Raw genomic sequence first — 20,350 nt, 5'->3', positions numbered from 1 at the left:
AAGTGGCGCTATGGCTCAAGTGGTAGAGCGCTAGCCTTGAGCTGAAGAGCTAAGGGACAGCGCCCAGGCCCAGAGTTCAGGCCCCACAACCGGACCCCCAAAAAAAAAACAAACAGAATTTGGGAGAATATTATTACAACTATTTTACAAATTACTGTTGTAATTATTGCTATTTTTATTTTGAAATAAATTTGGGCTGGGAAGGTGGCTCAATGGTAGAGTGCTTGACTTGCATGCATGAAGCCCTGAGTTTGATTCCTCAGCACCACATAAGCAGAAAAAGTCGAAAGTGGCTCAAGTGGTAGAGCACTAGCCTTGAGCTGAAGAGCTGAGGGACAGTGCCCAGGGCCTAGAGTCCGGGCCCCAGAACCAACAAAAAAATAAATTCATGTTTACAAAATGATTGTTCATTTGTTTGTTTTTTTTTGTTGGTTGTGTGGCCTGAACTCTGGGCCTGGGCGCTGTCCCTCACCCCTTCAGCTCAAGGCTAGCACTCTACCACTTGAGCCATAGCACCACTTCCAGCTTTTTCTGCTTATGTGGTGCTGAGGAACTGAACCGAGGGCCTCATGCATGCAAGGCAAGCGCTCTACCACTGAGCCACCTTCCCAGCCCCTACAAAATGATGGTTAACCAGGCATGGTGGTTCGGGCCTGTAATCCCAGCACCTGAGAGGCTCAGATAGGAGGATCATGAGTTTGAGGATATCTTGAGCAACATAGTGTGACCCTGTAAATTAGTTGGCGTTAGTGATGTGGCCAGCTAGGACTTACTGAGACGTCGAGTAGTCACCCCCAGTAGCCCCTCCTCTCCAGCACCCCAAGGCCTCTTTCTCTGCTGCCTCACAGCCTTCAGGCTCAGTGGCCACCTTGAGTGTGGGGGAAGCACAAATCAATGACTCAAGTTTCCTTCTCAGTGGCTCAGAGGCTTCACAGAGACCAGGATGGGCATATTTCTAACTATGAAAAATTAAAGCTGTGAGTTACTGTTTGTCCTTTTTTAAAAATCTTGAATCTTTATTCACAGTGGAAGAACTCAAAAACAATTAGTAGACTATGTCAAAGAGGGTGGAACGAAGAGAACTCCGTATGAAAGGTAAAGTACAAAGTACGCACTTGAATTAAAGTCATCACAGATTATGCAAACACCTCAGTGCTGGAACTCTTTTCAGTTCTTTAAAGAAAAAGGGTTGGTAATGTCTTCATGCAGATATTGCATGCATGCGCTATACTGATCTTACTTAGTAGTTTTACATAGTATGCTGAACTTTTAATCTGAAAATATGTGTGGGATTTTTCATTTAATGTCAGTTTGTGTTTTTACCTCTTTGTGGCCTTCATTTTAGTTTTTGTTGTTGTTGATTTTTGTTTGTGTTTTTGTGCTGCTGCTGGAGCTTGATTGAACTCAGGCCCCGGACATTGTCCCTTAGTTTTTTTGCTCAAGGCTAGTTCTCTACCATATGAGCCATAGCTCTACTTCCAGCTTTTTTGGTAGTGAATTTGGAGATATGAGTCTAATAGACTTTCCTGCTCAGGCTGACTTTGAAACATAATTCTCAGATCTCAGCCTCCTGAGTAACTAGGATTACAGGCATGAACCACCAGTGTCTGCTTCAGTGGTCTCTGTTTTATTTCTATTACTGTTCCCTGTTAGCCTGCCCATTTCTAGTACACCCCCTACCTCTGCAGCATTCTTGGGTGAGCTCTTTTTCATGGACACAGCACACACTTTCTTCTCTAGAAGCAGGTGTATAGAAAAGGAGGGGCTGGCTGTTGATACTTTTTCTGTTTTGTAGGCGGCACAGCAAGACCCGAACATCTTTCCGTGCTCTGGCTACAGACTTGCCCAAACAGGTTAGTCTTTTCTGGTTGAAATCATATGCAGAATTCATTACCTGTACTCTTAGAAATCATCTGCAGTTGTTACAACAACAACCTCCAAATTGGACATTCAGCAGTCCCAGTTCTGAGACTGTCTTCAAATCTGAGTCCTAAATGTTGTTCATAGTCCACTGGAGAACCCTGCGCACCCACCACCCCTTACCTACCCATTCAGAGTCATTACTTTGGGGAAGGGATCTTGTGTGCCACATGGACCTCAAACTTCAGATTCTCCTACCTTTACCTCCCAAGTACTGAGTTTACGAGGTGCACCACTATGCCTAGCGTGTATGACTGTCAAGAGCCTACCTGTAAAGAGTATGCGAAGCATGGAGACAGCCTTACTTTACGTGGCGCGTGTGTGGCATGGTGGCTCTTGTACTTAAAGCAAGGACACGCAGAAGGTTTGCAGCTACCCCAGTGAAGACCATGTGGAGGACTGCCCTAAACCCTGCGCTGAGATGTCAGTGGCCATTCTGCTCCAGTGCCTTCCACGACCTTCCACACAGGTGCAGGATTGTACCTAGAATCCTGTTGCTTTGTGGTAATCCTGTGCCATAAGAGCTGACTGGTGCTTCCCCATTCTCACGTTTACAGTTGTTATCTCCACAGGGTTTTTATATTAAGGTTGGCTGATGGTCTCTCACTTCCTGGAAGCTTCCAAATCTCTACTTTGACCTCTTTATTTCTTGTTTTGTTTCGTTTTGTTGACAGTATTGGGATTTGAATTCAGGGCTTCATGCTTGCTAGGTAGGCACTCGACTACTTGAGGCACTATGCCAGCTTTATCTCCTGTCTTAAGTCTCTAATGCTCAGAAGCACTTTTCTCTAGTAGATTGTTTCACTTTTGATATTCTGAGATAGAGTCCTCACTGTGTAGCCTCGGCTGACCTCAAACTTGCTGACCTCAAACTTCCCAGTGCTTGAATTATGGGCATATACCACAACACCCAGTAATAATGGGTCTTTTTCCCCCTGGTATTAAGGCTTGAATTCAGGGCCATATGCATTCACACAGCCTTTTTGCTCCTGGCTAGCACTTTACCACTTGCAGCATGCAAGTTTTCATCTCCTGACTTCAAATGAAAATTCTCAAGTCAGAACAACTAGGATTGGGGCTGGGAAGGTGGCTCAGTGGTAGAGTACTTGCCTTGTATACCAGAGGCCCTGGGTTCGATTCCTCGGCATCACATAAGCAAAAAGAAAAAAGCCGGAAGTGGCACTGTGGCTCAAGTGGTAGAGTGCTAGCCTTGAGCTGAAGAGCTGAGGGACAGCGCCCAAGCCCAGAGTTCAGGCCCCATGACCAGACCCCCCCACCCCAAATAAATAAATAAATTGTAAAGATGCTGTACAGAAATGTTACAATTACGTGAGTAAAGCAATGCGTACAATACTTGTTGATCATTGTTACCCCTTCCCTTGTTGTTGTCCCACTCTCCCCTCCCTCCCCCACTGAATCTGTGCCTTTGCATATGCAATCCCCAGTGTGGACAGGGTTAGAATACCCAGGGAAAAGTGCGCAACAGCCTGGCTGCTTCATTGCCCTCCAGTGCTCCTCACCCTGCCTTCAGGTGTGCCATTGAGGTGGACAATGTGCTTCCTGAGCAGTCCCCCTAAAGCTTTCTTTGCATGCATCAGTGGGCTACCTTGTGTCTCCACTCTTTGGAGGTAGTAAATCTCTGGATTTGTCATCTGATGTTGGCACTGTGGGTAGAATTGTAAACACCCAAATATATCAGCTTCAGAGCTTGGGGTGATGAGGAGTACTACAGAGACACAGTCAGCATGCCCCTGTTTACCATGATCTCCATGATGAAGGCTCACATATCGGGGGGAGGATGAGCTCACACGTGTGTGTGTGTGTGTGTGTGTGTGTGTGTGTGTGTGTGTGTGTGTGTGTGTGTGTGTGTGTGTGTGTGTGTGTGTGTGTGTGTGTGTGTGTGTGTGGCGTGAGCTCAGATCCTCAAGGCTAGCACTCTACCATTTGAGCCACACCTCCACTTCTGCCTTATTAAAGTTGTTTAATTGGAGGTAGGTGTCTCTCGTATTTGTCTGCCTGGGCTGGCTACCAACATGGAGCCTTAGTCCTTAGCCTCCTTAGTACAGCTAGGGTTATAGGTATGAGCTACTGACACCTACTTAGATATAGCTCTCTATAATGCGGACATTTCATGCCACAAGAGAAAAGAATGGAATTATAAGAGATTATAAACAGATGGCCCTGAGTTGGTGTGCAGTGCCACCTGCACTTACAAAAGTCTGGTCGGTTCCCTCTTTAGGAAAGCTGTGGGAAATATGTGGATGTCCTAAGTTGGGCTCAGTTCACTTTGAACCTTGGAATGGTGATTTTTTTTGTATTTATTTTGTGTGTGTGTGTGTTTTTATATACTCTGTATATTTGAACTCAGTATCTTGTGCTTCTTTAAGCAAGCACTTTACCACCTGAGTCACATCCCCAGTCTAGTGGTTTGTAATGTTATGTGTTCTTTTTCTCCTATTTTGATCTGCAGAGCATCTCATTCACCGAGGGCTTCAGGACTTCAGCCTCCTTGTCTTCAGCAAATGCCTCCTTTTACCCACTCTCCACCTCCCCTTTGGCTCCTCCTGGTCTGCCCAATTCCAAAGACAGCAGCTACTCCCTTGAAGATCCTCAGGCTGCCTACATCAAGAGTGCAGCAGCAGAGAGGAGCGGAGGAGCCGTGGCCGACAGCCCCAGCACTCAGTCAGCCTACCTCCCTGGACCCCCTGCGCTCCAGCCTGGTCCAGGTGTTGGGGTTTGTCATGTGATGAACAGCTGTGGTTCCATCTGTCCTAGGGGGCAGGGTCTTGGTGCTTTAAACCTAGAGCCAGGAAGGGCCAGTGGAAGAAAGGGTAGTGGTGAGGGTGGCTTCTCTACTGGGCCGTTCCTGTCCAGGGTGGAGTACCGGCGTGGCCAGCAGCATCGAGGGGAGGGCCCTGGTTTCACATTGACAAATGCACAGCTGCAGGTGTCTGAGGAGTTCATAGATGACGACCCAGCAGACATCTCTTTCTTTGCTGGAGGCTCTGAGGCATTTTCTTTCCCATATAGCTCTTTAGTCTCTCAGGATCCCCGGACACCTGCCCATCTCACGGTCTCACCTCCCTTGTGTGGTCCAGAAACCTTCCAGCACCCAGAGTCAGCCCAGTCCAGCCCTGACAGATACTCCACTGAGGCAGTGGACATGAGTGTAGAAGATGACTTTGAATTTGGGGAGGGAAGTGACTTCAATGGCAATGTGCAGCCCTCTAACACCTCAGAACTATTTGAGGTGAAGGCACAAGCCAGCCTCATGCAGAGCCTATTGAGCCCCTCTGAGACCAGTTCCCTTAGGAACAACCAGTCTGAGAACAGCTCCCTCAACAATATGCCACTGCATGGTGGACTGTCTCTGCTCATCTCCAGCTCAGCCAATCAGTCTGAGGCCAGCTCCATGGTTAACTTCCCAGCCTACTCAGTCCGCTCAGAGTCCAGCTCAGCCTTCCAGTTCTCTGATATCATTGACCAGTTAGAACAGCTCAGCTACCCGCCCACAACAGCTGAAGACTCCAGCAGCACAGACACAGACTCATGGGACTCTGAGGCTGAGGCTCCTCTGGACATGAGCCTTTTCTTCAGCAACCCTTTTGTACAGACAGGTGGAGAGAGAATCCCTTACAATTTGCAGGACACTTTAAAGTGTGCAGCTCCAGGAGAGCAGGTAGACAAAAACCCATCTTGACCACTGCAGACTCCTTTATAAGGAGATCCCCTCCCCTATCCATGTAGAGCTCAGAATCATTTGGTTTAGACATAGGAAGTGATTATGTATATACAATATAATCCATTTTTTTTAATTCCTGATTCATATTTTTTGAATGTCAAAGAATTAAAATTTCCACCTATAATAATGTTAACACTTATGCAACCAGTTTAGAGTAAACGAGCATTTCTACTATTCCTCCTGGTGGCTGATACATTGCCATCTGAAGGCTGAGGAATTAGCCTCTGTAGCTTTGGGTTGGGACATGTGCCTTTAATTCAAGTAAAAACTGGTGCTACACATTTTGAATGTTATACAGTTCTGATTTGTGTTGACTTTAATAGAATGTATGCAATTATGCCTGTTATGCTGCTTTGTAAGATGAGCCATGCCACTCCTACTCAGTTAGGATGTTTATCTGATTTGTCCAGCCAGGGAAACTGCAGGAAATCTCTCCATAATGCCTCTGCAGACCCCTTCTGAAAGGGGGTCCTTGAGACTGTCCCTGTGCCCGTCACTGACGAGCCGGAGGTAGTGCCGTGTGTAGGATGCGCTGCAGGAGCACTGCTCACGTGTGAGCTGTTCTTCTCCTTAGTACGTGTGATAGCCCGTAGATAATATGGTGGCGGTGATGTAGAACCAGACTCACAAACAGGCCAAAGTGCTTGGAAGCTATTTCTCCTACTTGTAGAACAAATTATTCGTTAAAAATTATAAGAACATAAGATGCCCAAAATGTGAGAAATCTTGGGTTCTTGTTCCTTATCTGGGAGAGGTGTCTCTGTCACATCAGATGTTTGCAGACACGATGATAGCTGTGTGCAGTGGATGCCCAAGGTAATGGAAGGCCCCTGATTGAAAATACTATATAAGTTGGGGCTGAGGTTCCTTAGCACCTACTGGATATGCCGCCAGTCAAGGTCAGGAAAAGTCTCTGCCATGCAGTCCAGAGCCCCACCAGGGTCCGCCCCAGGCCTGCCCTGGTCTGCACTGTTGAATTGGTTCCATCCACAGGTTGAGTAGTTTGGCAGGAGGAGAATATTGATGGTTTTCCTTCCTGATCTTATCTAGTAATGCAATACAGAAATAGTTTGATTTTCTTCCCAAAGTGTCCTACGGAAGCTTTTTCTCCATGCTGAGATGGGTCTAGCACATGTTAAGCAAGCAAGCACTGTGCCACTACTCCTCAGCTTTCCTGTGGAAGCTTTTCATCTCCAGCCATGTGAGAGACCTCTAGTTCTGAGTTGGAATGGATTTGCTGCCTCTGCCTTGCTGGAGTCTCGGTGAGCTGTGAGGTGTCATGAACATAGTGGTCTCTGGTTTCTTTTTGGTGTTATGCGGACAGTAGCAAAGGGTTTATGTGACATGCATCCTGTTATTTCTGTTTTTTGAGCTCCTTAAGCCGAAAGTCTCACTCTTCTTGTCTTTTGGCTAGTGCTTCCATGTCTTCCATTCTATCCTCTCATAGTGTTGGGCAGTCTTCTGAAGACTGCTAAGGCAGGATTGGTATCCTATCCTCCCTTCTGCCGTCTGTGAAGGCTCCTTTTGCTAGCATGGAGAGGCTGGTGGTGAACTTGGCACCTGTTTACAACAGGACTGGACAGGACAATTTATTCTTTCCCCCGTACCACTCCAGTAGTAAACCAATTAACATATCTGAAACATAACACATGGTAGCTAATGAAGATCTTGCCCTTCATTCATACTGCCTAGGCATTGACTGATGCAATGAAGGAACAGTTGTCTTTTTTTTTTAAGGAGCCCACCCTAGTGTCGAGTAGCAGGTATCTGGCTTTGGTACCAGATGAAGCTACTGCACTGGAAAGGGAGTGTTCCTTTCAATGGGCAGATCTCATGTGCCTTCTTGGAGACTGTGGGTCAATTCTCAGCCATCTTCTGGTAGGACTGTTATAAAATGGGTTTTGCTGTTCCTGTTTTCTGCTAGTGGAGCCTCACTTTCAGGAGATAATTGTTTAGTTAGGAAATATTCAAAATGTACAAAACAGGAGGGCTATAACAAGCCCCCACCCCCAAGTCAGCATTGCTGATACATGGCTGCCCTCTGCTTACCCCTCCTTCTCTTCTAAGTTCTGTTGCTGTCACTTTCCTTAGAAACCCTACATGTGTCTCTGACACGTTATATAGTCCCATTCACAGTCATACAAACTAATGGTTTGTTGGTATCCTCCAAGTCTGAGAACACACTTACATCACCTAGTTATCTTCAGAATGCCCGTTAAAACAGGGCATGGTGGCACATACCTGTAATCCTAGCAAGCTTAATAGGCAGAAGCAGGAAGGTGAAAAGTTGAAGGCCAGCCTGGGCTGTATAGTAAGACCCTGTCTCAAAAGCAATAAAACATCTGTTAGTGTCTGACTTGTTGGTAGTCGTGTGTGACCTGTGAGATACCTGTGCGTATCTGATTTGCTCGTGTTGGTGTGTGTGATACTTGCTAGGTTTCACTTAGAGCCCTCTTCCCAGCCGGTGCCTGGCGTGGGGGAGGCTAGACCAGGGGTCCTGCCCCCTCTTTGAAGCCTGGACTGGCTGCACTAAAGGTTGAACCGGCACTATGCCAGGAGGCACTTGAGGTCTGCTGCCGACACCTTACTGGCACTAATTTCCACAGTTTCTCTAAGAGAGCCCAGCATGGAGACCAGTGCTCTATGACTGGTACCGTGGAGGGTGAAGGCGGCCCTGGGCCCAGACACTGCGTTGCCACCACAGAGGCAGCACCCTAGAAAGGGCAGGGGAGAGTTCTGCCTGGTGGTGGCAGTGCTTGACAGAGCTGTTTGCCTCCTGATTGCATCCAGAGTCCTAAAGTAGGACTCTGCTGCCTTGACCGTGGCCTCTGCCCTCCCAGGAGGAGCTGGGCCATCAGAGTCTACATCCATGCTGACAGACAGACAGCCAGAGTTCGAGTGCAGATAGACGGGGCCACCAGCCAGTGATGACTTTTGACCTTCTTATGCCACTAACAGTATACTCCACTGCTGCAGGTAGAATGTTTATTTTTATTACTTGTCAAGTCTGTGGTTGCATTAAGTTTCCAAGTCTCAGTGTCTTATATAGGCCAATAGATGAATATTTCAAGTCTACCAACATAGTTATGTGTTAACAAGGTTGACTACACTAAAAATATGTGATGATATACACTTGTGATTTTTTTCTAAGCGTTAGGTGTTGATATATGCCTTTTTATATCACAGAGGCATTGTGTAAGTGGTACTATATTTAACCCCTTCTCTCCAGAGCAATCATGCCGGGCACTAGCACAAGAGCCGGGCACTAGCACCCAAAATAGTTTAAATATAGAAACCTTGACCCTAACGGTTAAGCCATTCCCATGATAGTTATTGTGCCAATTGCGATTTGGCCCTTTCTGATAGCTTTGGTGTGAAGGTACATTTTGATTTTCATTCAGGCTCCACGTTCTGCTGAGGAGGGGTCACAGTGCCGTGTACACGCTGGGGCCAGGACCGTGCAGGAACACACATAGCACACATGCCCTTAGCTGTGAGGTGCTTTACATGCCGCTCAACGCTGATGTGATCCGTACATGTTCAAGGTACACTTACGCCTTCCCATCTCATGAACATCAGAAAGAATCTAGCACTGGGAAGGCTGCTTTATGGTCAGAAACATCAGTCCTCTTGGAGCGGGGTGGGCTAGTGTTTGTTCTCACCACCACCTCACTTTGGCTTGTCCTGTAACCATGTGTGCTGTCAGGTGATGTTGCCACCATTGCCCATGCAGTAGGTGCACCCGGGTCCATAGTGTCAGACCCTTCCTTGTCTTTTATGGAAGTAACTGCATTCATCCCCTTAGGAAATGAAGAAAAACAAAGCTGGAATTTTTCTTACACATTCGCAATTTGTTTGCTCTTTAGAGACACATTTTGTTGTCTGGTTTGCAGTACTTAATTTTTTGTTTTCCATTGAAATTGCCATTTATAAACTTGCAGATATGTACTAATTAAGAGTTCCTAAGTTGTTTGTTCAATAAAATAAGGAAATATTTACTATTCAAGTTATGTTTTTTTTTTTTTTTTGTGATGGTCTTGGGGCTTGAACTCAGGGCCTGGGTACTGTCCCTGAGCCTTTGTGCTCAAGGCGGCTGCTCTAGCACTTGAGCCACAGCTCTACTCCTGGCTTTTTGGTGATTAATTGGAGGTAAGGGTCTCATGGAGTCTCCTGTGCAGGCTGGCTTTGAACCGTGATCCTCAGACCTCAGCCTCCGAGCAGCTAGAATTACAGAAGTGAGCCACCGGCACCCAGCAGGCAGGTATGCTTTTTTTTAATAGATCTTAGGTTTTTTCCTCTCTTTAGAATTTTGATTTATATAAGTTAAAAGTCATTTCACATATTAAATCCATCCTTGATCCTGTAACTAGCTGCATAGTTGTGCAACCCCTTCATTGCCATCGTCACTTCACAGGTGCCACAGGGCTGCGGGAATGGCCTTGTCATCATTGTGGGTAATGTCATCTCTACCCAAGGCCAGCAGGGGGCACTACCTTGCTTCTTCTCTCAGAAGGCTCTTTAAATCAAGATGTTACCTGTGACCAGTGTGGCCAACATGGCAGAGAGAGGTATAGGAACCCATAGTCTGCACTCAGACCATGTGCACCTCAAGGTATGGGCTGTGGGCCACTCCCTGTGCTAGATGCTTGCCGTGGAGATGGGCATGAGCAGGTCTCTGCTCCGACTATGCTGCGGGTGGGTGGTAAAGGCTGGACATCTGGACACGATCACCCGCTCTCACCAGCGGGCTCCACTCTGTGGAGCCCATCACCGACTGCCAAGCACAGGCTGCTGCCCCCAGGGTAGTCTCTATTCTAGCTCTGATCTCAGACTTTTCTGCTTGACCAGCACAAACCTGCTGCTGCTTCATGAAGCTTCTCAAGCCTCGCCCTCTCGAGTGTATGGGACCCCCCACTGCCACCCCCTCTTCCTGGGCAGCAGCACATCCTTGGAAAACAGGCTCCCTCATGTTGGGGTGCTTGAGCAGAGTCAGCCACTGTGCCCAACACCTCCAGGAGGAGTAACTGTGCCCTGTGGGTACCGCACAAGCAGTGGACAGAGGAAATAACTGAGCCCAGAGTGAGAAGCACCCAGGCCCTCTTAGAGACCAACGTTGCATTCCACCCCACACAGAAGAGCCGCAGTCCACGTAGGAAAACAGCCCTCGGCATGCACTTCAGCGTCTCCCAGTGCCCAGGGCAGCTACTTCTCACGTGAGGAGTGAGTCTTGGGCTCGAGTCCCCTGCCCATACCTGTCCAGCACCAATTGCTCAGGAGTGAAGCAGTGACCATTCAGTGGGCCCCCAGCGAGGTGCCTGATTCACGAAACTATTTAAGAAAGCATTTCTTAATTGGTTTGGTAGGGTGACTGATAGAGATAGCAAGAAGTGTGTCAGACCCCGTGCCCATCACTGGATTGGAGCTTGGGGCTTGGGGTTTACTGCCAGGATTTTTGTTGTTGCTATTGTTTTTTTGTTTCGTTTTGTTTTTTTCCAGTGCTAGGTATTGAGGGCCTCATGCTCTCTACCGCTGAAATTCACCACTGACTGCCAAGGAATCAAAGTATCAAAGCCGTAGATCGGCTGCCCATGCAGAAGGGGAGATGACTGAGTGGCAGGCTGTGACTGTGGACAAGTTGCCCTCTTACTTTGTGTTATAAATTAGTATATTGTGTCAGTTATGGCTTTTCCCCCTTTTTTCTCTTTTTCCCCTTCTTCTTTGGTACCAAGTACCTTTATTTGAAGGAATGATACAAATGAGAGGATGTATGTGTCTGATTTATTCAGCATACGGTGACAGCGACCCCAGCATGTGTGCCGCCTCAGTGATGGCCAGTGGAGTCTCCCAGGGGAGCTTGGCAGAAGAGCGTTCTGTCAGTGCCGGGCCCTGGGCAGTACGGGCCCCAGTCCTCGGCTAGATCGCAGCTGCTCATCTCCCATGAGTCTCAGCGCACTAGGTCCACGGTGGGGTCCCTGTCAGTGGCCCCCCACTCTCCAGTTGGAGTGCACACTGCACTGAATTCAGACTGCCAGACCTTCCGGTCACAGTCTGATTTCCTGACGTCCTGTAGGAAGATCTGGCCACCTCACTTCGATGGCCGCACCCGTTTCTTGGTGTGTTCCCTCTTGTGGATTCTGGTGACAAACATACTTAGCAAAGTTCTTCAAAGCCCCATCGTGGGGTTCAAATCCTTGAGGCAGACGGACAGACACAGGAGATGCAGGATTTGAGGTTTTCCTGGTGGTGCACCTTCAAATGGGACACAACCACCACACAGCAGCGAGGCTGTGGGAGCTGGAGTGCCAGGGGAGGGAAGGGACAGGACACCAGCGCTCGGAATACCTGCCAGGTGGAAGTGTTGAGCACCTGTTCAGACTAGAAACCGCAGCCACTCTCATGGAAGAACATCCGTTCCTACCAAAGAGGAAGATGAAAGAAGACGATGCGTGCTGGGGCTCTCCCTATGTCGGAATGCTCGGAACGAGAGTCGACCTTGCCTTGGTCTGCTGGGCACCGGCTCAGAGCTTGGTGTGTCACCCAGCCCGCGGTGTAGACAGCCCTGTGGAATGGTTCCCACTCCGTAGATGGAGACATGGGAAGAGAGGTGAGCTCCACACCGATGACAGGAAGAGTGAAGGAGACGAGCCTCCTTGTCCTCTCCTCCCACGTGTGTGTCAGAGCCAGATGCTGTGTGAAGTGACCCGTGGCCTCCTGAGGAGACTGCTTCTGATAGCCCTCCAGCTCAGCCACATCCCATCCGGTTTGGCTCTCTTTTCTTCTGGGATTAACAGTTCACTATTTGAGCAAATGGCTCTTGTTCTTCTTACAACATAAACTTCAACTGACTCAGATTTTCCAAACAAGAACGGATTGTTTCTCCTCTGCTAGGCTGTCTTTTTTTGAGGATTATTTATTAAAATTTTGAGAAAGAGGATTTAAAGTTATGAAATCTTTTGCTGGGTGCTGGTGGCTCACGCCTGTAATCCCAGCTACTCAGTAAGCTGAAATCTGAGGACTACAGTTCAGAGCCAGCCTGGGCAGGAAGTTGGTGAGACTTTTATCTCACCCTCTAAAAAGCCGTACGTAGAGTTGTGACTCGAGATAGAGTACAGAGGATGGGAAGGGCTGGGAAAGGGAAAACAAAGGAGGAGGCTACAATGCTTGATAAGAAATGTACTCGTTATCTTGCCCATGTAATTGTAACCCCTCTGTACAGTATTTTCACAATAAAAAAATATTCACAAAAAAAAGAGAGTGCCAGTCTTGAGGCAAAAAAGCTCAGGAACAGCACCCAGGCCCTGAGTTCAAGCCCCAGGATTGGCACAAAAAGGAAAAGGGGGTAAAAAACTGTTTTTCTTCTAACTGTAATAGTTCTTTTTCATCATCTTTCACCTCTAGTGAGCTAAAAACAATGCCTTAAAGGACAAAGTAAAGGCAAACACAAAAGTATAATACCGTATTCTTTAACATTTCAAAAATTATCAGATGAATGCTGGGAAAAACTTGGTATTAAAGACTGCCAAAAGGAAAAGTGCCTACAAAAAATGTGGACTGTTGACGGTGGAAATAAGTTTTTAGATTTTAAGTGTCCTGTGAAGAAAGACTTGGCTCTTACACTTCTTCCAGGGGTCGCTGGAGCAGCCTCTCCCGCTGACAGTAAGCTGCACTGTGGGCCTCCCCCCAGCAGAGAGCGCTCAGCAGATCATCCCTGTCAATTGCAAATAACCGACTTGCAAACTAAAGGACTTGTGTATACAAGTCTGTCAGTCATATGTGACAGAATGTGGGTTACTGTGGAGCGGGCACATCTTTTTACCAGCAGTGTATCTGTATTTGTTTCTGGATGCTTTTTTTTCTTTTCTTTCTTTCTTTCTTTTTTTTTTTGGTCAGTTTGAACTCTGGGCCTGGGCGCTGTCCCTCAGCTCTTCAGCTCAAGGCGAGTGCTCTACCACTTGAGCCACAGCGCCACTTCCGGTTTTCTGGTGGTTTATTGGAGATAAGAGTCTCACAGACTTTCCTGCCCGGGCTGGCTTTGAACTGCGATCCTTGGCTCTCAGCCTCCTGAGTAGCTAGGATTACAGGCATGAGCCACCGGTGCCCGGCTTTTCTGGATGAATTTTGTAACAGACTCCTGTAGCTCCAAAAAATGCTGACTCTTTCTGACTGACTTTTAGTTCAAGACTTTGGTTGTAGGAGTCTGTTTTCACAAATCCTTCAGATTAACTCTAACATTCTGTAGCACCTAAAACTTGATGTTTACCTTTTTTTAGTTTTTATTCATTTATTTTGCAGTGTTGGGCTTGAACTCAGCTCATTGTCTTTGCTTGGCTTGCTTGCTTGATTGGCAGTCCTTAAACCACTCCTCCAGTCCTACATTTTGCTGATTTTAGGAACCTCAAGGAATTTCCTGTCTGGACTGGCTTTGAACTGTGCCTTGCATTTCAGCCTCTGCAGTTGCTAGGATTACAGGCATGAGCCGCCAGTGCCCAGCTCCTTTAAAAACTTACAGCTGTGTGTTCAAATATGCTTTAGGAATGCTGAGCAAATTTTCCAAGTCATGGAGCAGGAGGCCCAGCGCCCTTTGTGTCATCTCTGAGCTCAGAGTGGCGCTGCCTTCGGACTGCCCATGTCACTTCTGGGAAGCCCCCGCTTCACTGCCCCCCACGGCCCTGCTGGGCAGTATCGTGTCTCCAGCACCGTCGTTTCATGGACAGACACTGGCGATACGGGAGCCTAACTGCATACAGCTGCACATGGCACCACCCCGCCTTTACAAGGGACACCGCGACTGCCACTTGGCAAAATATCTCCTCACGGATTGTGATGGTGGTGGGGTGCTGTTACCAGGGAACAAACCCATGATTTTGCAAGAGTCAGGCAGGTGCATTGCCACTGAGCTAGAACACAGCTGCTCCCCCAGATTTCTTTACCTTATCGGGTAGGGGTCGTGTTTTTGTGATTCAAAGTGTAGACACGATTGTGTTGTTTGCTATAGCCAACATTCAATTATTACAAAACAATTTTAAGTGATAGAGCTCCAGCTCTGAGAAAAAAATCCAGCCAAGAGTTTAGGACCCTGACTTCAAGCCCCAATACCACACACAAAAGTTTAGTGGAACTTTATGGTACTTTATCCACTAAGTTTCGAGTGAATAGCAAGTGTTTACGTTGATAATTCAGTGACAACTTGTAACTTCCATAGGTACAAAAGCAGCTGAGTCCAAAGGAGCATTCTTTCCTAAAGAAGAGTCTCCATCCTCTGAGTCTTCACTAAGGGACTGCTTGTTGAACTTTCACCCTACACTTCAGGACCAGTAGCTCAAACCCAGAAAGGCCTAGGCGCACTTCCCACACTGATGATACCATTTCCTCACATTTTATCTCCTCCCATTTAAAAATAAAGTCAGATTTTCAGCAACTTCTGTTTTGCTTTTCTTTTCTTTTGTTTCTGTGTAGCCAGGGCTAGCCACCAATTCATGATCCTCCTGCTCCACCCTCTGGGTGCACCACACCCGTCCTGCTGCAGCTGTCTCTTTACTCCCCGAGAGCATCCTCTGGGGACACGGCCTGTGTGGAGCTCGGGAAATGGTAAAGTGACCGTCTTTGGACATACTTTCTTAGCTGAACGTAAGACATTGTGGCAGTTACCGTTTTTAAAGGTGCAGTTGTGAAGAAGTAGATAGATATTTAGAGCATCGAGACTTTTCTCTGAATTTTAATTACACTAAAGGACCTCATGATCATTTGTTAGGGACAAAGAGGATTTAGGAGCACAGATCCTGAATGGTGCGCCCTTGGAAACAAGCTGTTCACCTAGGAAACCACATGGCTCCCCTGGGAGCTCTCCAGAGGGACAGGTTAGCCTGGCAGAGAGCGGTGTAAGAACTTTATGTTAATATTGTAGCATACTTTGTTTGTTTGTTAATTTAGTTAGCTAGTTGGTTGGTTGTGGGGCCTGACCTCCGGGCCTGGGCGCTGTCCCTCAGCTCTTCAGCTCAAGGCTAGCGCTCTACCACTTGAGCCACAGCACCACTTCCGGCTTTTTTCTTTCTGCTTATGTGGTGCTGGGAATCAAACCCAGGCAGGGCCTCATGCATGCAAGGCAAGCGCTCCACCACTGAGCCATCTTCCCAGCCCCTGTAGCATACTTTAATAAAGCCAAATGCTAATAAACTGGTTAATCATTTTATATAGTAGCATTGTCTAGGTCTTCTGCGTCAATGTATGTTTGTTTTAAAATGTATCTTATGGACAGTTCCAGAGTAAAGTTCCATCATGAATATTCCTCTTTTAAAAGACCCAACAGCAGGTGAGGTCTTGGCAGGCCCCTGAGTTTGTCAATGTGAAATAAGGCCTTCCTCCATTCTGCAGGGCAAGACCCCGGCTCCAATGCCAGCCGGCTCCACCACTCTACCGCTGCCGCCTACTCACTTCCTGTTTATGTAAATAACTAAGTTTTGTCTTACCAATTGCTGCTGGAGAGCACTGCACGTGGGCATTCCCAACAGTGCCTAAGAGGTGGTTGTTTGTCAGTAGCCCATCCTGGGTGGAGAAAGGAGGCCCACAGGAGAACAGGCTGGCCACCAGCCACCAGCTGAGGCTCCTCCGCCTCCAAGCTGACGGCATTATCAGAAATAGGAACAGCTGCTGTGGTAAAACATCATGCACTGGGAAGTAGAAGATCAATTCCATCTTTGGTAGTTCTTAAATCACATTTAAATCTCTACTTCTTTAAAGTATCTTTTTCAAGCGTAAAGCTAACTTTAAAGCCAGGTGCCTGTGGCTCACACTTGTCATCAGGATTGCAGTTTGAAGCCAGCTTAGGCAGGAAAGTCCATGAGACTCTTATCTCTAATAAACCACCAAAAAACTGCAAGTGGTGTCATGGCTCAAGTGGTAGAGCGCTCACTTTGAGCAGAAATGCTCAGGAATGGTACCCAGGCTCAGAGTTCAAGCCCCACGACCAACCAAAAAAAGAAACACACTTTTGAGATTAAAAAGATAAAGAATTTTTTTTTGAACCAGGGTTTTGCTTTCAGTCAGCATCTCATGACCAGGCTGGCCTCAAAAGTCGATCTTCCTGCCTCAGCCTCCCAAGGAAGTTTCATTACAAAATGTATGGTGGAGGCTGAGCACAGTGGCTCACACTTGTAATCCAGCGTCTTGGTAGGAAAAAATATCAAGATGATCAACAGGATTGCAGTTTGAAGTCAGCCTGGACAAAAATGTAAGGTAACATCATCTCAATCCATAAAGTGGTAGCCTGCACCTACAGTCCCACAGCAGGGAGTGGTGAGGGTGCTGGGCCAGAGCTGGCCCGAGAAAAACATCAGACTCTTATCTGAAAAGCAGCTAAAGCACAGCAGGACTGGAGGTATGGCCTGCGAGGTAGAGTACCTGCCTAGTAAGTATGAAACCTCGAATTGAAAAGCCAATACCAAGCAGGACACTGTTAGCTCACCCCTATACTCCTCGCTGCTCAGGAGGCTGACATCGGGATTGCCCACTGGAAGCCTGGCAGACACAGACTCCTCATAACCAGCAAACAAGCAGAACTGGAGGCATGGCTGAGGAGGTGGAGTACCAGCTATGAGCAGGAAAAACTAAGCAGGACAAGGAAGCTCTAAGTTGGAGACCCAGTACTGACATTTAAATTAATTAATGAATAAGGAACTACTACCAAAACTGTTTTAAGTATGATGAAATATGCCTCCTCATCCTCCTTAGAATGAGCTTGCAAATTGTATTTCTCTATTAAAAAGTAAACTTTTAAGGAGGAAAAGAATACATTATTATTAGTTACCTATTTTGGTCTAATTCTAGAAACAAAATTAAAAATCAAGGAATTAGCAGATAGAATCGTGAGTTGAGCTGTGAAGGCCTGGGCACTGTCCCTGAGCTTTTTCGCTCAAGGCTAGCACTCAACCACTTGAACCACAGCTCCATTTCTGGCCTCCTCCTTCCTTCCTTCTTCTTTTGGTTGTTAATTGGAGATGAGTCTCACAGACTTTCCTGCTTGGGCTGGCTTTAAATCATAATCCTCAGATCTCAGCTTCCTGAGTAGTGATGATTATAAGCAGGAGCCACTGGCGTTCGGTGAGGTAAGCATTATGTGACCTGGGTTTTTTGTTGTTGTTGTTGTTGTTTTGGTTGGTTCTGGAGCTTGAACTCAGCCTGGGTGCTGTCCCTCAGCTCTTCAGCTCAAAGCAAGCGCTCTACCACTTGAGCTACAGCGCCACTTCCAGTTTTCTGTTTATTAGAGATAAGAGTTTCACAGACTTTCCTGCCCAGGCTGGCTTTGAACCACAATCCTCAGATCTCAGCCTCCTGAGTAGCTAGGTTTACAGGCGTGAGCCACTAGCGCCCAGCTGTGACCTGGTTTTTGTGATGAATGATTAGTAAGTGTGGCCAGCACTGGTTTGATGGCTTAGGCTTCTACTTGCTGTCTCAGTTTTGTTTTTTGGGGGTCCGGTCGTGGGGTCTGAACTCTGGGCCTGGGCGCTGTTCCTCAGCTCTTCAGCTCAAGGCTAGCGCTCTACCACTTGAGCCACAGCGCCACTTCTGGCTTTTTTCTTTTTGCTTATGTGGTGCTGGGGAATCGAACCCAGGGCCTCAGGCATGCAAGGCAAGCGCTCTACCACGGAGCCACCTTCCCAGCCCCTGCTGACTCAGTTTTGGTGGCGGTTTTCATCATAGCTACATCTCCAGAGTGAAAGAAACACAATGCCTAGACACACAAGAGGCGCTGAGACCCACACTATCTCTTGGTGCCTAGCCCTGGGCAGCTCACCCATCAGCCTGTTTCCAGCATGTTCCGTGTGGAAATGCATGTGCCAGGCTTGCACATACATTCCCTGAAAGTGGTAGCTGCAGTCTGAGTCCCGATGCTGCTTCTAGTGCACTGTGAGCACCACAGCCCTTCTCATTCTTGCTCCGCCCCTGCCCCGCTCATTTCCAGGCCTTTCCGTGGACAGCCCTCAGCCTTCACCCTCAAGCCAGAGGAGCCTGCAGAGCCTGAGCCCCGCGCGCCAGGCGGGCCTGGGCCCGGCCGAGCAGGCCTTGTCCCCTGTTGTGAGCCCTGTCCTTAGCAGTGCTGGTGGAAGGTGCATGGATGACCAAGAGGAGCTGAGACACAAGGTGAGCCTCTTGGGCCGAGGGGTTTGCCTCGGCTCATCCCCAGCAAACTACTGCGAGAAGTGGACCTTCGGGTTCTCCTGGGCCTCAAGAGGCTTCTTGTTAACAGGAAGAGGACAGACAGCTGCAACCCGGGGAAGCCGGCCTCCTCCCCCTCTTCTTACCTCCTCCCCCAGCTCCTGCCTCCTCCCCCTCCTCTTACCTCCCCCCTCCCCCTGCCCTGCTCCTCCCCTTCTTCTTACCTCTTCCCCCTCCCCTCCCCCTCTTCTTGCCTCCTCCCCCTCTCCTTGCTCTGGCCTCCCTCCTTGCTTCCATCCTGACCATTTAGTGACTTGGAAAAGACTGTGAACAACTAGGGGATTGGGGGTGGGGGGGTCAGGAGGTTCTCAGATGGGAGACCCAAGAGCAGTGGGGCTCTGGCCGAAAGCTGGAGAGGGGGAGGAGCCTGCAGCAGAGCCAGTCCTGTGTTTTGTGGCAGGAGTGAGTTCTTGGCGGGGGAGCAGCAGGGCTGTGGCTGTGCGTGTCTGCAGTGTGAGCGTGAGTGAGCCGCTGGCTGGCTCGTGTGTACGGGAGACGTGCAGTGGACTCCTGTCTCGTGGCAGGTGATACAATCTACAGGGCCCACCTGAGGCCACAGCTGGGCAGAAGGAGCACGAGAAAGGTCTAGAGAGGCCCAGCTTAAAATGAGCTCCAGCTGTGCCTAGGGACATGGTGGGCGTATCAGCCCAAAGAGAGGGCCTGGGGCCTGCTCGGTGGGCCTGTCGCAGAAGAGGCCTGTGCTCCTCAGCGCCGTGCTTGTCCGCTTCCTGTGCCTGTCACTGAGATGATGAGCAACTCTTCCAACAGGGAAGGCGGTCACATCCGTGGCCCGTTGGCCCTGCTGTGTTGGGCCTGAGTGTCAATCTTGGTGGAGGTCATGGCTAGGCCAGGGTTAGGAGCCTCACCCCTGTGGGAGCATGTCCCCAGTGACCTCAAGGGGTCCCCCTTGCTCCACCCAAGCCTTAGTACATGAAGAACATTCCAGATCAAGCTGTAACAGTGAATTAACTGAAGGAAGTATACCCGGTCTGAGACCACGGTTCCCGGATGGACGCGCCCCTGGGGCCCTTGAGGGTGTGAGGCAGGTAGGACGGTGCTCACCTACAAGGCATGAGGCTGGGTGTCCCTTCCCTGAGTGCCTGCCCTGAGCAGCCCCGGAACCAGAAGATCCGGCGTCGGGCCCCAGGAGGCCGAGGCCTGGGGCTGGCACACACCCTCCGCAGACCACAGGCCCCTGCTGATGCCCTGTGCTTGTCTTGTAGACATTTATTTTGGAAATTTAATTTCTTCAGTACAAAAACAAAAACGGCTTAGAGGAAATCTGTCCTTAAAAGTCACTTTTTTCTAGGTGCGTTTCTCCAGGGCTTTAAGTCAGGGCCTTTTTTGCTTAAAGCTAGCTCTCTACCTCTTGTGCCTCAGCTCCACTTCTGCCTTTTTTTTTTTTTTTTTTTTTTGCCAGTGCTGGAGCCTGAACTCTGGGCCTGGGCACTGTCCCTCAGCTCTTCAGCTCAAGGC

The 20,350-nt window shown here is 48.4% G+C and overlaps 1 protein-coding gene across 1 annotated transcript in view; it reads left to right on the top strand.

The window, feature by feature from the left end:
• Farp2 (FERM, RhoGEF and pleckstrin domain protein 2) overlaps positions 1–20,350 on the top strand; it is a 106,817-nt gene that overhangs the window by 61,427 nt on the left and 25,040 nt on the right. The window contains exons 9-12 of the mRNA XM_013033646.1: positions 1,020–1,095; positions 1,796–1,853; positions 4,391–4,646; positions 18,621–18,799. Of these exons, the coding sequence (XP_012889100.1) occupies positions 1,020–1,095; positions 1,796–1,853; positions 4,391–4,646; positions 18,621–18,799 (569 nt within the window). The remainder of the gene's footprint in view (positions 1–1,019; positions 1,096–1,795; positions 1,854–4,390; positions 4,647–18,620; positions 18,800–20,350) is intronic.

The sequence above is a fragment of the Dipodomys ordii genome, unplaced genomic scaffold (genome assembly GCF_000151885.1).
Source record: "Dipodomys ordii isolate 6190 unplaced genomic scaffold, Dord_2.0 Scaffold174, whole genome shotgun sequence".
NCBI classification, from domain to species: domain Eukaryota; kingdom Metazoa; phylum Chordata; class Mammalia; order Rodentia; family Heteromyidae; genus Dipodomys; species Dipodomys ordii.
Note: the sequence above shows the minus strand (reverse complement) of the source record. Positions and strands in the feature narration are given on the sequence as shown.